The sequence below is a fragment of the Aegilops tauschii genome, chromosome 7 (assembly GCF_002575655.3).
Source record: "Aegilops tauschii subsp. strangulata cultivar AL8/78 chromosome 7, Aet v6.0, whole genome shotgun sequence".
Classification (NCBI taxonomy): Eukaryota; Viridiplantae; Streptophyta; class Magnoliopsida; order Poales; family Poaceae; genus Aegilops; species Aegilops tauschii.
This window is the reverse complement of record NC_053041.3, coordinates 637233179-637247931: the sequence shown is the minus strand read 5'-3', so window position 1 is coordinate 637247931 and position 14753 is coordinate 637233179. Positions and strand designations below refer to the sequence as shown.

General features: G+C 42.6%; 2 protein-coding genes and 1 long non-coding RNA gene across 3 annotated transcripts; 2 read left to right on the top strand and 1 right to left on the bottom strand.

The window, feature by feature from the left end:
- Positions 1-1387: 1387 nt before the first annotated feature.
- LOC120968431 (uncharacterized) lies at positions 1388-6739 on the bottom strand. Its single transcript, XR_012189950.1, has 3 exons — positions 6462-6739; positions 1675-1719; positions 1388-1593 (listed from the first exon to the last, which is right to left on the bottom strand). It is a non-coding gene; the product is annotated as an uncharacterized lncRNA (long non-coding RNA).
- Positions 2279-5284, top strand: LOC109761349 (putative receptor protein kinase ZmPK1). The gene has a single exon (XM_020320165.3). The coding sequence runs from the start codon at positions 2490-2492 to the stop codon at positions 4905-4907; it is 2418 nt and encodes an 805-aa protein (XP_020175754.1). The 5' UTR covers positions 2279-2489; the 3' UTR covers positions 4908-5284.
- A 2678-nt stretch (positions 6740-9417) lies between the features above and the next one.
- LOC109761351 (GDSL esterase/lipase At5g37690-like) lies at positions 9418-14753 on the top strand. Its single transcript, XM_073505554.1, has 5 exons — positions 9418-10487; positions 10569-10695; positions 13111-13338; positions 13479-13728; positions 13966-14753. Exons 1-5 carry the CDS (start codon positions 10219-10221, stop codon positions 14193-14195), a joined length of 1104 nt encoding a protein of 367 aa, XP_073361655.1. The 5' UTR covers positions 9418-10218; the 3' UTR covers positions 14196-14753.

Sequence of the window (14753 nt, the reverse complement as noted above, 5' to 3'; positions counted from 1 at the left end):
AAAAAATTTAACTTGTACTTAAAAAATTGTTAACAAGCATTGGAAAAATATCATTTTGTTGACCATGTATAAAAAATTTGTGGACCATGTATTAAAAAAATAAACTTAGATTTGAAAAATGTTAACGAAAGATTTGAAAAAAATGTGAAATGTGTAAAAAAATGTTGACAATATATCAAAAATATGTTAATCTAGTTTTGAAATTTAATCAAATATTTTTAAGAAAATGTTAAATGTGAACAGAAAATATATTGACCATTTATTGAAAAAATGTTGAACTTGTTTTTTGGAAAATGTTAATCAAGGATTTGAAAAAACTGTAAAATGTGTATAGAAAAAAATGTTGACCATGTATTCAAAAAATGTTAATATTGTATTTAAAAAAAATTATTAACCATTTGAAAAATGTTAAATGTATGTAAAAAATGTTACCATGTATTCAATAAATGTTAATCTCGCATTTGGAAAATGTTATACTTTTATTAAAATATATTAGATAGGTGTATAGAAAAACAATAAAACCCTAGAGGAAACAAAAGAAAAGCCAATGAAAAAAGGGGGAAAAAGAAAGAAAAGGAAAAAGATAGTGAATAACAAAAAGAAACAAAAAATAATGAAAGGAAAACAAAGAAAAGGAGAAAACTAATAAAAACGAAGAAAAGCCAGTTTAAAAACAAGAAAAAAAATAAAAACACAAAACCCGGAAAAACTATCGAAAACTAGCTCTTTTTGTTTAACAAGGTCGCGACCTACTAGTTTAACACGAACCGGACCGTGGCCACATCCCGATGACATGCGGTGTTGACGTGGAGTTCATGCGTTGTTAAAGCCAAGCTCCCAAACCATTGAACATTCTTGTAAGTTTGTATCCAACTCTTTTACCTTTGTCTATTTATTTCAATTTCCGATGAATTGATGTTTGACTTGTTTCCTCTCTTTTGGTACGACACAAGATGCATTGCTTGAATTTGGATGATTGGATAGCTTAAGCGTGAGATTTCCTAATTTACTCCAAGGCTCATGAGTAGCACATTCATGACTTCCCTTCAAGAATTCAGGCGTTCTCTATCCCTGTTTTTTCCTAATAATAATGTTGCCTCAAAAGCATTTATCTGGTTGTGAGAAAACAAAAAGGAGAAAATTTACGGATCAATTAGTTGAATCTCGAAAGGATGCTATGCACAAATTCGTTTTCTGAAATGCCACTGCTAATAATTGGGAGATGATAGAAACTCATTTTCTTTTCCTGTCTCTATGATTTTGATTTTCAATGAATGAGCCTTTACTAATGCTTTTATCTCTATTCTATGTCGCAGGCGACCATACAGTCTAAACAAATACTAATGAGAAAAATGAAAACTATACTAGTAAGGAAATCTCCAGTCTGATGCTAATTATTCCTGTGAATCATGTGCTGCAAATGCATGAACCAACAACTGTTATTTTCCAGGTTTCAATGTTCAACGTTTGAATTCTCATTACTGTTATCGTCAGATGTCAGTTTCTTTTGAAAAAATGAAGACTTCTCCGTCTGTCTGCACCGCTGAAGTCCATATGTTGCCAAGTTTACGGTTTCTTTCCGATAGCAGCCAACTGTTGAAATAATAGAGACTTATTTCACTTGCCAGCTGTATGATGGATGATTGGCTGAAGCACGAGTGGCTCGAATCATACCCCAAAAGCTTTATTGCAGGAGTATACATCAGCCATCCGGAAGCCCTGAAAGACAAAGACTTCAATATAGTTGAATTGTTGACTGAATAGAACAAGTTGCCATTCAAGAGACGGACAAGAAGCGATCGAGAGAAAGTGACATGAAGAAATGTGGACCTGGCCAGCAACCTTTGTAGGAAATACTCCCTCCGTTCACACATGTAAGATGTTTTGGATATTTCAGTATGGACTATATACGGAATGAAATGAGTGAACAAACACACTAAAATGCGTCTATATACATCCAAATCAAATTTTTTTACTCAGTTCCATATTAATTGTCGCTGATTTAGTACAAAGTTGTACTAAATCAACGACAATTAATATAGATCGGATGGAGTAGAACATCTTATAATAGTGAACTGAGGGAGTAGCCAAATCGTTGTCACCACACAATTGGAAGTTTGAAACAAGTAGGGGTATGTTTTTTTGACTTATCTACTATGTAATGGATGGTCAGATTAAGCAATGAGTGGCCCAAATTGAATGATGTCTTGGGAGTCTGGACCTTATTTCAGGAGTATACATCATCCAGCTGAAATAAAAGATAATTCTACAACGCGCATATTTAAGAAACAAAGACATTACAGCTAACCATTGATTGACTGGTTGACAAACAAGAGCAAATTATCACCCTCAACAAAAGGACAAGCACCTATCAGTGTCGTATTGAATTATAGAAGTATATTGCTTCCTCTAGTTGGTTCCTATATACAGTAGCTGAGTAGCATCCATTTGTGTACATTCTAAAGATCAACTAGAGTGCCTCAACAAATATGGAAATACACTCTACCTCTCTGCTTCTTCTAAATCTGATTCATCTGTTTTTGCGGATCTCGGCTCGTGAATTCCTCTCGCCAGGCTCCTCTCTCTCCGTAGAGGATAGCTCTGACGTGCTCCATTCACCAGATGGTACTTTCACCTGCGGCTTCAACAATATTTCTGGGAGTGCCTTCGTTTTCTCTATTTGGTTCTCCAACACAGCTCATGAAAAGACTGTCGTCTGGAGTGCAAATCATCTCCACCCCGTGTACTCCTGGGGATCCATAGTCATGCTATATGCGGATGGCGGAATGGTTGTAAAAGATTACAATGGCCAGGCCGTGTGGGAAACCAATGTCAGCTCTTCATCAAAAGCCGAACAAGTCCAGTTGTTGGACACCGGGAACCTCATCATGAAGGGCCAAGGTGATATCATTTTGTGGCAAAGTTTTGATTCTCCTACTGATACATTGCTGCCAAATCAGAACATTACTTCTGCTACAAAATTGGTATCTGCTAATAGGTTACTTGTTCCTGGGCGCTACAGCTTCCATTTTGATGATCAACATTTACTCACACTGTTTTATGATCAGACGGATATCTCTTTTATCTATTGGCCAGATCCTAATAAGAATATCTGGGAAAAGCAAAGAAGCTCGTTTAATACCACCACAATTGGGGTCCTAGATAGCTCAGGTTATTTCCTTGGAAGTGACAATTTAACATTTAAGGCGACTGACTGGGGTCTCAAGGTTATGAGGAGGCTAACATTGAATTATGATGGCAACCTTAGATTATACAGTCTAAATAAGTCAGATGGAAGATGGTCGGTCACATGGATGGCATATCCTCGGACCTGCTCTATACGTGGTCTCTGTGGTATGAATGGAATATGTGTGTATACACCTAGGCCAGCTTGTGCATGTGCCCCTGGACATGAGATCATTGACCAAAGGGACCGGAGCAAAGGTTGCAGGCCAAAATTCAATCTCAGTTGTGATGGGCAGGAGATGTTTGTGAAGCTACACAACACTGACTTCCGAGGTAATGATCAAAGTAGCAGTACCTCAGTTTCATTTCATACATGCAAGAAGATATGCTTGAACAACTGCAATTGCAAAGGTTTCTCATACTGGCAAGGAAGTGGAAGTTGCTTTCCGAAGTCGTCCCTTGTTGGTGGTGTAACCAGCCTGGGTTTGGGTCGTTCTATCTATCTCAAGCTTCCTAAGACATTACAGGTCTCAGAGTCCTCAATTCCTCACTCACAACCTTTTGGTCATAGATATGCTCCTAACTGTAGTGCAAAGAACAAAATTTTCACTACAGATTTTCTGGATCAACCTAAGAGCAGTCAGAGTGGATCACACCCACAGTACTTGTACTTGTATGTATTCTTGGCAGCGATATTTTGTGTAGAGGTAATATTTGTGGCATTCGGATGCTGGTTTGTGTTGAGAAGGGAGGGCAAGCAGTTAACAGGAGTATGGCCAGCTGAGGTTGGCTATGAAATGATAACTAACCATTTCCGCAGATACACTTACAAGGAGTTGCAGAGGGCAACTCGAAAGTTCAAGGACCAGATTGGATGCGGGGCATCTGGTATTGTATACAAGGGGGTCTTGAAAGACAAGAGGGTAGTAGCGGTGAAAAGGTTGGCAGACATAAACCAAGGCGAAGAAGAATTCCAGCATGAATTGAGTGTGATTGGAAAGATTTACCATATGAATCTGGTGAGGGTTTGGGGGTTCTGTTCTGATGGTCCACACAGGATATTGGTCTTAGAGTACGTTGAGAATGCTTCGTTGGATAAAACCCTGTTTAGTAGCAAGGCCCCACAGATCTTACTCGAATGGAACCAAAGATTTAAGGTTGCCCTAGGGGTGGCAAAAGGATTGGCCTATCTTCATCATGAGTGCTTGGAATGGGTTATCCATTGTGACCTGAAGCCTGAGAATATACTGTTGGATGAAAACTTGGAGCCAAAGATCACCGACTTTGGCCTTGCAAAACTTTTGAACAGAGGTGGATCCAATAAAAATGTATCGAGGGTCCGTGGAACTAGAGGTTACATAGCTCCTGAGTGGGTTTCTGGCCATCCAATAACAGCAAAGGTAGATGTCTACAGCTTCGGAGTGGTTCTCCTAGAACTACTCAAGGGGGCTCGTGTTTCAGACTGGGCATCAAATGCCGACGAGGAAGTGGAGACAGTCCTTGGAAGGGTCGTTAGGATGCTTACAGAAAATCTGATGCTGGAGCTGGAGGGCAGCCAACAGTTATGGGTGGCTGACTTCATTGACTTGAGGTTGAACAGCCAGTTCGATAACTTGCAAGCGAGAATGATGGTCAAGCTGGCTGTTTCATGCGTGGAAGAAGATGGTAGAAAAAGGCCCACCATGGAAAATGTTGTGCAGATGCTTCTATCGGTTGCTTGATGAAGCTAAGTGGCATGATGCAGCAGTATGCATGCTACCAACCAAAAAAAAAGAGTTTGATGTTTGATATAGTACACGGAGCTTATTCTTGGATCCAAAACAAGATATCTATGATGTGTTAGAAATAAAGTGCACATCACTTTGCATAAGTAGATTCTGTCGTCCAAGTGTCTGATCGAGTAGTATTAAATTAGCAATTTTATTTTGGCATTTCGTCCAGATTACTATTCGAGTTGGTGTCCTGTTGAGTTGAGCTGCTGTATAGATGTGTTGGCCGCCGAGTCACTACTCAGTAAGCACTAGCCTTGTAACTGATACGCCGATAATAAAGTAAAAAGAGACAGAAAAGCAGCAAATTCTGCTAGCTGCACCAAAAATCAATCAATCTGTTTGTTAGCCAGTTTCTGTGCATGTCTAGCTTCTATAGGTCCTTCCCACCAAAATAACTAACTCGGGAAGAATCGATCAGCAAAATCCATCAGCTTCATGCACGAAAGACTTTTCAGCTAGTCACATGCGGGCTCTGGTGTATCAGTGACTTGATCAACGCCAAGCGGGCTCAATGCTAACATGATGTGTGTCCATGTAAATCAACTGCCAGAAATGATCTAACCATATAATAAGCCAAGAAAAAACAGGGGACAAAGTCTCCTCTAACGTTTGTGCTTTGATCGGGGCACCCATAACCAACGATGGTTTAGGACCCTGGACCCTTGATGCCACAAATAGAAGGGGGAGGTCGTGCCCCTCTGGAATACAGATACATACATGGGTTAAACACTCTATACTGAACCACTGGTCCTAAAAGAGCAGTAGAGCACTAAAGGGGATCAGCAAGACGTCTGTCTACTCCTGTTGGCCAACACGAGGTCAGTGCTGGTGGCGCTCATGCATCCCTACCTCTTCCCTGCAGCATCTCCACCACCGGCTGCCGCGAGGGTCATGCCAGTGAGGCTCTTGGACCCTGCTGCTGCTCCTATATCACCGCGGCTACACCGAACCTTCACCACGCATGCATCGAGCAGGCACAAGACCTCGCCGTATAGCCGGTGAGAACAAAACGCCTCCTCCTACTATTTAATGTAGTAATGTGGTGTTCTAATTGTCAGGGTTAGATCATAATTATGTTAAGCGTAATACACGAAATCTAACATTGGTACCCAAGCTACTAGCCTATAATTACAAGCCTAATTAGACCTTGCTCAATGTTAAAAGGCTTATGTCAGGGAAAAATCGTTTTGGTCTTATGCCATTTGATGGTAATGAAGATCTGAAGTGGTTCTGTTAGCACCTAATTATCATGTCTAATGATTATATTCAAACCATAACTGCGTCATGTGAATGATCGTCACATAATATGAAGTGTCAACTGCCTGACGGTTAACCCTAACGATTATCACGGATGCAAATCGGTCAGGGGAATTTACAAATTCTAAGACACACCCTAGTGGAAAATCTCAATTCCGCTAACCCTAGCAAAAATCCCCAATTTTCCCCAATGCCGAAACAAAAATCCCCAAATCTTGAAATCCTAAGGATGGGGAACGAGCTTACCAAGCGCATCGGGCCGCCGCACGCGGCCGTCACCGTGGGTGGAGTAGCCACAAGCTCCAGCTGTTGCCGCACCTCAAGAAGACGACGCGGTGGCCGCAGCCTCGCCCCGTTCGCCATCCTCAAGTCGCCGCGGCACCGGCGTCCTCCCTCCCGCCGCTAACGCCATGAGAGCGGCACGGGTGGCCAAGATCGACGGAGCAGCGCGCTGGACCCCTCCGCTGCGGGCTGCTACGGCGAGCCGCCATGGACGCCGGGACATGCGGCGCTGCGCGTCGGCGCGGTCTCTCTGTGGTCCGAGAAAATCGGGGAGGGGGAGGAGAAAATGGGCCCTGCTTAACTTGGCCCACGGATGGGGTGATGTCTAACGTGCTGTTGATGGGCTTTGGGCTGAAATATGTTCATATACTTTTTGCTGTATTTTCTGCTGTTATATGTTTTGCGAAATAAATATTTATTTCATGAGGTTGGTTTATGACTGTTTAAGCCAGCAAATGCCGAAAAATATATGCAAAATAATGTTAACGATTATTCAAGTTTTTATGGGTTTATGTGGGTTATCATGGGCCAAAATGTGCTTTTAGGCAGTTCTTCTTTTTCAGCGCATTTTGACTCTAGCATACAATCCAAATCTATCCTAGTTATCCTACAATCCAAAACTATGGTTAGTTCTATCTAGCATCTAATAGTACCATTACAGATACTTAAGGTTTCATATAGATTTTGATCTCATGCCATTGAAAGTGATGGAACTGTGTTTGTTTAACCCATAGCATCAGCCCACATGGTCATGTGCGTATGATAACAAAATTTGCAGTTCACCAAATAGTTGGGGTTTCCACTGTGATGTTGATGGGTGGATATCTTCTCTTAATTATGTTAATATACTTGTATGGCTCCTAGCAAAAAAAAAAAGAAGAGAAATATATACTTGTGTGTTTTAAATATAATTGATAGATGATGTTTTTGTGGCACCACTTATATAAATTATGATTCAGGTTTTGCTAATTAGTTACCTCTCATCTAAGCCCGCCACTGTCCGAGATAAGTTCCAAGATCCATGTTTTTTTAGCACCGACTCGTGCTGCATGGGCGTTTTCACACGGGCGTTCCATGTTGTCATGTTTCTAAGTTGGGCCATTTTTATCATTACTAGTCAATGTGTACGCGCAATGCACGTTAATTTGAAAGTATATTAAGACCATGTGGATATTAAGTAGGATATTATTTGTGTGTTATTATGTGATTAGCACTATATTTGGCATGAAATTAACTGCATGCTAAACGTGTTGAGCGCTCGACATTGAAGCAGTCTAGGTCGTTGGATTGACATGATTTAATGGCCAAGATTAATTGGATTTGCCCCTTTGGATCTTTTTATATTGGTATAGATATGTTTGGGACTACACTTTTTCATGTGTGATGCCCCACGTTTTTTTGTTTGTCATTTATGGACGATGGGAGTGGTTGGAGCGGCAATTTATAAATAGATGTTTAGATACTATATAGCTTAAGCTGAGGACACCTCCAACCGACCTGCGGGGTGGCCACAAGCCAGCCAGGCACACCCTGGGTAGGGTGGCGCGCCCCTATGGCTTGTGGGCCCCTCAAGCATCATCTCGCGTTGATTCTTTTTTCACAAAAATCAGAAATATTTCAAAACAAATCTCTGTAAATTTTTATCGCGTTTGGACTTCGTTTGGTATGAATATTCTGCGAAACAAAAAACATGCAACAAACAAGAACTGGCACTGGATACTGGATTGATATGTTAGTCCAAGATCAAATAAATTGTTGCCAAAAATATGTAAAAGTTGTAGAATATTGACATGAAATAAGAAAAAAAATATAGATACGACGGAGACGTATCAATATGATTAGCATCGCTCTCTTGGAAGACATAGATGAAAGACTGGAAATGCAGAGCAACCTAGTTTTTCTTTTTGAAATTAAGACCTAGGTGATATGTCATGCCATTATCTCCCTTCAAGTTGATATGCTCATTTTTTCCGAAAAGGAGGATGACCTCAGGCCTCTTCATCTGGAAAATGCATGCAACCATTTTATTAGTTATTCACAAAGAGCTTGCAAAGTAGTACGTCAGGTAGTCTGAAGCCATCATCTTAACAACATCTGTCGCTACTCCTATCCACTTGATGAAGGGGTGCCGATAGTCCGAGCCTAATACCAAACAGACATCACACAAATGCCTAACATCTAAATCCGGAGGCCCCAACCAAGCCACATATACTGGGTTTGGGGTGCAAACTTGTCCGACGCACTCTCATAAGTCTTCGTTGCCCTCTTCCACTGATCCACTCATGACATCCAATGTACCTTCTTGCGATCTTCCTCATCTCCTCCCTTGCAAAAAAAAAATCCGTCTCATCTCCCCATAGAAAGTATCGAATCGAACGGAGGTTAGCACAGAGACTCGTGGGAAAATAGAACATACCCATAGCACCAACGCTAGCACGGACTTAGTCAAGACCTCTTTGCCTGCATGAGAGATATTTTTCAGTCCAAACATCTCCTCACATCTCCTCACTTGAGAAATTTATATCTTTTGTGGATTAAAATCGACGCACCTTCATACGCCTTTCTACCTTTCTGCTACAGGGGACCTAGATATTTATCATCAAAACAACCGACAATGACCTAAAAAGATACAATAAATGAGACCCGGCCTTCAGTTCACCTGCAAAACATGTAATGAATAGAGCAGACTAAATGTCTTTCGTATTTTTGGCTGATAAATCATTCGATGGCCGACAGGCACCGACAGGGACATGAAGTTTCTAATCTTGAGCTCAAATGCTCTTGGATGAACAATATATTCAATGTTTGGAGTGCATACTAAAATTCATCACAAAATCACATTGGTGGGAGGCGTGGTAAAAAAAAAAAATCCATGCTCTGAAAATATTACTTTCAAACACAATTTGGAGCTATAATAATATTATTTTGCCACGACTCCCATCAATGAGATTTCATGATGAAAATTTGCGATTCTTATCAGCAATCCAGAAAAACTACCACGCAAATATGTAAAATCCAGAGAACAAATACTTGACGGAGGAGGCCTACGATATGAGAAGATTATGCTACTAACTAGTCAAGGAGAGAGTTCCCCTAAAAAAAAAAGTTAAGGAGAGAGTTCGCAACTTTCAACGTTTTCCCACTCGTCTTACCCAACGCTTCTCCAGTTCTCCTTGCCATTGCTCCGCCACTGCCAGATCCTCTGTTCTTCGCCCTCACGGACTGCACCAGGAACAGTCTCCAGCCATCGTGGAATCGTGGTAAAAAACTTGCACAGGAAGAGCCCGTATAAACTAATCGAAGGCACTGTCATCTCTAGCTAGATCGAGACTCGACAAGAATCAACGGTCGTCGAATCGATCGATGCAGACGTAACGTGCACGCTGATTAATTAGTCGTTTCTCTCTGATCGAGCAGTAGAAGTTTTCCCAAGGGGAGGCATCGTTCACACATGCATCCACATGAAGTGTGCAGTATATTATGTTACTCTATACTGTAGTACATGGAGTACAATTAATCCCCTCACAAAAAAAAAAGCTCTACATGGAGTACACGCAGACCCGGACGACTTGTTAGATTAGCTGCTAGCTTATTGACCGAAGATCAATCAAACACAAGTACTACAGGTCGACTCCCGTTTGTTATACATACACAGTCATAATCCATTGAGGAAGCTATTTTCCTTGCCTAGCTAGTTAGGCGCACGAGCTGGCCGCCGGCCATGAAGGGCGTCATCTTTCTCCTCGGTCTTGTTGTGTTGGGGGCGCTTGTCGGTGTGGTCGTCGCCAGCGCTGGGGCGGTGCGGCGGCCGGTGGTGCCGGCGATGTTCGTGCTTGGGGACTCAACGCTGGACGTGGGCAACAACAACCACCTGCCGGGGGAGGACGTGCCCAGGGCCAACCAGCCTTTCTACGGCGTCGACTTCCCCGGCCGCGCCATTGCCACCGGACGGTTCAGCAACGGCTACAACATCGCCGACTTCATCGGTAAGCAGCGGCAGGCTACAACATCACCGACTCCATAATCCATAAACACATGTGTTCATATATACTGATTGATGGATGCATCAAGGTACCTGGGGTTCGAGAAGAGCCCTCTGGCCTATCTGGTACTGAAATCACGCAACTATCTCATCCCTAGCGCTCTCACGAGAGGTGTGAGCTACGCCTCTGCTGGAGCTGGGATCCTCGACTACACTGTAAGTAACTACTAGTACTACCTTTGTACGGGCTTATTAGAATTAGCCCCCGTTGTTTTTTAGGCTAACTTTAATCTTTGATTTTACTATGAAAAATTAAGTTATATAACATAACAATAGTATAATTGAAAACCTCTTTTGAATATGAATCCAATAATATATGTTTTAGGATATATAATTTATATTTTGTTAGTCAAACCAACGGTCAAAATACAAAGCCTTTAAAAAAAATTAAACTCACGACTTTCATACTTATTTTTTTCTTCCATACTAAGTGCTAGAGAAATCTTTGGCACCAACGCCCGAATGGAGGGAGCAACGTGGGAATCATCACGTACCGAAATAATTAATAAATTGTTTATGGTCATCAATGAGAGTACCACACAGATCTCAAGAAACAAATTAATTAATCTACTACTTGGATCAAATTTCACGTGTATGTTCCTTGATAGACGCGTCAATAAGATTCACAGATCACATCTTGATCCACCAAAGCCACACACATGCATAAATGAAAAGTGAGACAGTAGAGCCCTTTCGAATGCTCTATCTTGTACAGGTGTTAAGGGTGTCATGTAGGGGAAAAAAAATCTGATGTGACAAGGCAATATTTGTTTATCACAAGATTCACCGTCTGCTAGCTAGCTAGATTCTCTAGGCATGACTACCTGTCTACTAGCTCTTGTCATGCATTTGTTGGAGAGGACTTATGGCACACACGTCTCACGGCGCATGCAGTCCCTCATGTGTGCTTTTATTTTTGACTTTCGATTTTCAAACTTTTATATCTTGAATGAAAAGTTCAAATTAAGTTTTGTTTTCAATTTTGTGTTTCTCTGTGACAAGGTCTTTCAAATAAGATCTATTTTAAACAAAATTTTAGATCGCGGGCGAAAAGTGAGCGATCACGGCGCAATCACGGCCTGGAGGCCTCCCCGCGACGCAATGCCTTAAAAAACGCTAACTGCCGCTAATCGCGCGATCGCCCGCGAAACTGCGCGTATTTGACTTTGCGTTCCTTTCAGTTTCGCTGGGATGGGCCAAAATTCTGAAAGAGAGGCCCAAATAGAGGTCAGCCCAAATCCCTGCGGATAGATAGCACTTCCTCCACGAAACCTAGCGTGGTCTCTTCGTTCCCTTCTCTCCCTCCCACCGAAAAGGTTGCGGCGGCTGCGCCGTTCTTCCTAGCTGCGGTCGGCAGGCCGGCTGCTGCTTCGCCGGAAACTGGATCCGGTGACGGGAGAGGCGGCAATGTAGCAAGGTAGCGAGGCAGTAAGGCAACAACCACGGCAAGGCAGCCGGCGACGAGGGGTCTTTGCACGACTCCGCGACCACGAGCAGCACGTCAGGCTCTTGGGATTGAATTGCTAACTTGTAGGTTCAGGTATAGCGGTTCAGGTTGGAGGTTCAGGTCCAGGTGGTGCCAAATGTTGATGAAGAACAAACAGAAGATGAAGATCAAGAACAAGAACCAGCTCTGACCATCAACTTCTGCTCTCTGCTTCCTCTGCTTCAGAAAGTCCTCTGTTTTCTGCTGAAAAATCCCCTGCTTTTTAAGATAATTATGCACATGTACTGGTTTGGATGGGGATATACGTGCACATGTTACTGTTCCCGCGAACTGGGTTAGCGGCCGCTATCTCCGGCTATAGCGGCTTTAGCGTTTGCATGAGCCAGCCGCGAAATGGGTTAGCCCGCGATCTTAAAGTTTGATTTTAAATACATTTTAATGAATTTTGAAAATAAATGATAAGTTGCAACTCCTAGAACTTAGTCCACGCAAACAATAAAATCGAGCTTTTTTGCCTATGACCAACAAAGAAATATCTTACAATTTTATATATGAAATTGGCAAAAGCGAGTGAGGAAATCTCAAGTTTCAGATAAAAAAAATGTAAGTTTCAAAGACTGAAACTTAAAACATACTTCATGAATCATGAGGTAATCGAGCGACTGGGTAGGGCTTGGCAGGTACGTGCCCCTGCGAATTTGTGGCGTTTTGGAAGATGACATGCTTCCTAGAGTAAAACCGATCATACGCTTGTCCCACATGGGTGACCTTTATCTAGTCCGGAGTCGACAATCTAAGTTACATGACCTCCATTTTTATGGTTGTCCAGGGTTATATGTGCTTCACTCGAGCAATTTTGACTCCACTCATAAGTTGTTAAGCACACTGACATCACCGCTCTTGACTTAATTCTTTTTGAATGTTGATTACAATTATGAGGAGCTTCAGTGGATTGACATCAAAAGACCATAGGTCGTCCAGCACTGCCACTAGTTTCAAACATCTCCTAACCCTCAAACCGCAACCACATAATAAAATAATCGGCGCAATTCTAACATTGCATAATTAGCCACAGTTGCTTGAAATTTCTGAGAACCAACCTTGTGAGTGGTGAGTTATTGCAGAGTGAGGGAATCAGCATCCCATTGTCGAAGCAGGTGCGCTACTTTGCGGCGACCAAGGCAGAGATGGAAGCCGCAGTTGGCAGAGGCAACGTCTCCAGGCTCCTCGCTCACTCCTTCTTCCTCCTCGGCGTTGGCAGCAACGACTTGTTCCAGTCCACGGCGACCACCCAGGGCGATGTCATTGCGCTCTACACTGCTCTCATCTCCAACTACACGACAGCGATCACTGTAAGCAAACCGATAAACCATCCAATCCATTATTATTTTTCATTAACTGAGTGTTTTTTCATTTCCGAGCAAAAGGGAAATGACTATTCTTGTACATAGTTTTAATTTAATTAGCTGGTCATACGTATCACAATGCATAGGATTTGTATGGGATGGGGGCGAGGAAGTTCGGGTTCATCAGTGTCAGCCCGCTGGGCTGCGTGCCAGCGGTGCGCGTGCTCAACGCGACGGGGGCATGTAACGATGCCATGAACCAGATCGCCATGGGATTCACCGCCACGCTTAAGTCTGCACTCGCCGGCCTCGCCCCGAAGCTCCCAGGCCTCGCCTACTCCCTCGGCGACTCCTTCGCCGCCTTGGAGACAACCTTCTCCAACCCGCAAGCAGCTGGTACGTCCCTGTACAGAAATCGATAGAAAAAGTTGTGGCACTATAATTTCTCTAAGAAAATATTGAAAATGCGCTAGTTGTTCTTTGCTTTTTCGACAAAAAAGAATTACCCCTGCCCTCTGCATCAAGCTATGCATACATCCATTTTTTTGAAAAGGCGCTAGTGACTATTGCAATTGTAAAAAAAATGCTTGAGATCAAAACAGGATGATGCTCATGTATCTCTGTGAATCAAAGGGTACGAGAACGCGGACAGCGCGTGCTGCGGGAGTGGGAGGCTGGGTGCGGAGGGCGGCTACTGCACGCGGAACTCCAAGCTGTGCGCCGACCACGACGCCTACGTGTACTGGGACTGGATCCACTCCACGCAGCGGGCTGCCGAGCTGGGTGCCCAGGCGCTCTTCAACGAGGGCCCAGCCCAGGTCACCGCACCCATCAGCTTCGGGCAGCTGGCCCGCAAGACATAACGATACACTTTCTAGTCTAGAGAAAGGAAGAGAAGATTCATTCGGAGGTGCTCATAATAGTAGGGTATGCGAGTGTGCGTTTATAGGGGTGAGTGTATGCGCGTGTATATGAGCGCTTGCGTCTGTACTGTGTTTAAAAAAAACTATCTCATTTCCGGTTTATAGGGCTTATCTCAAAACTTTCGTTTTTCCGTTTTATAAGACTCATTTCTATTGCTTCCCACCACACACTCAGATATCGAGGTGCATTAAATCACTACATGCAAGGACTAAAAGAAAAATCACCAATGCATGTAAAATTTCTTAGTTATTTATTGGTTACGTATGCATGCATTGCAATTAATGCATTGGTAAATATAATTGTTTGAGGAAAACAAGCACATTAATTGAGTACTTTTGCAAACTACCAAATTTATTTCACCAATCATCATCTACCTTTGTTGGTGAGATTTTTGAGTTGAGCCCTATAAACCAAAAAGGAGGGAGTATTTTTGTAGGGAATATTGTAGATCTTTGAATATCCAATTCTGAGCTCGGGCTCATCTGCACCTGCTCAAG

Bases quoted from the DNA above. Each gene is read 5' to 3' on its own strand.
- LOC109761351 (XM_073505554.1), top strand. From the start codon at position 10,219: ATGAAGGGCGTCATCTTTCTCCTCGGTCTTGTTGTGTTGGGGGCGCTT. The intron at 10,696-13,110 runs GTAAGTAACTAC...GAGTTATTGCAG, and splicing joins CTGGGATCCTCGACTACACT to AGTGAGGGAATCAGCATCCC. The intron at 13,729-13,965 runs GTACGTCCCTGT...TGTGAATCAAAG, and splicing joins CTCCAACCCGCAAGCAGCTG to GGTACGAGAACGCGGACAGC.
- LOC109761349 (XM_020320165.3), top strand. From the start codon at position 2,490: ATGGAAATACACTCTACCTCTCTGCTTCTTCTAAATCTGATTCATCTG.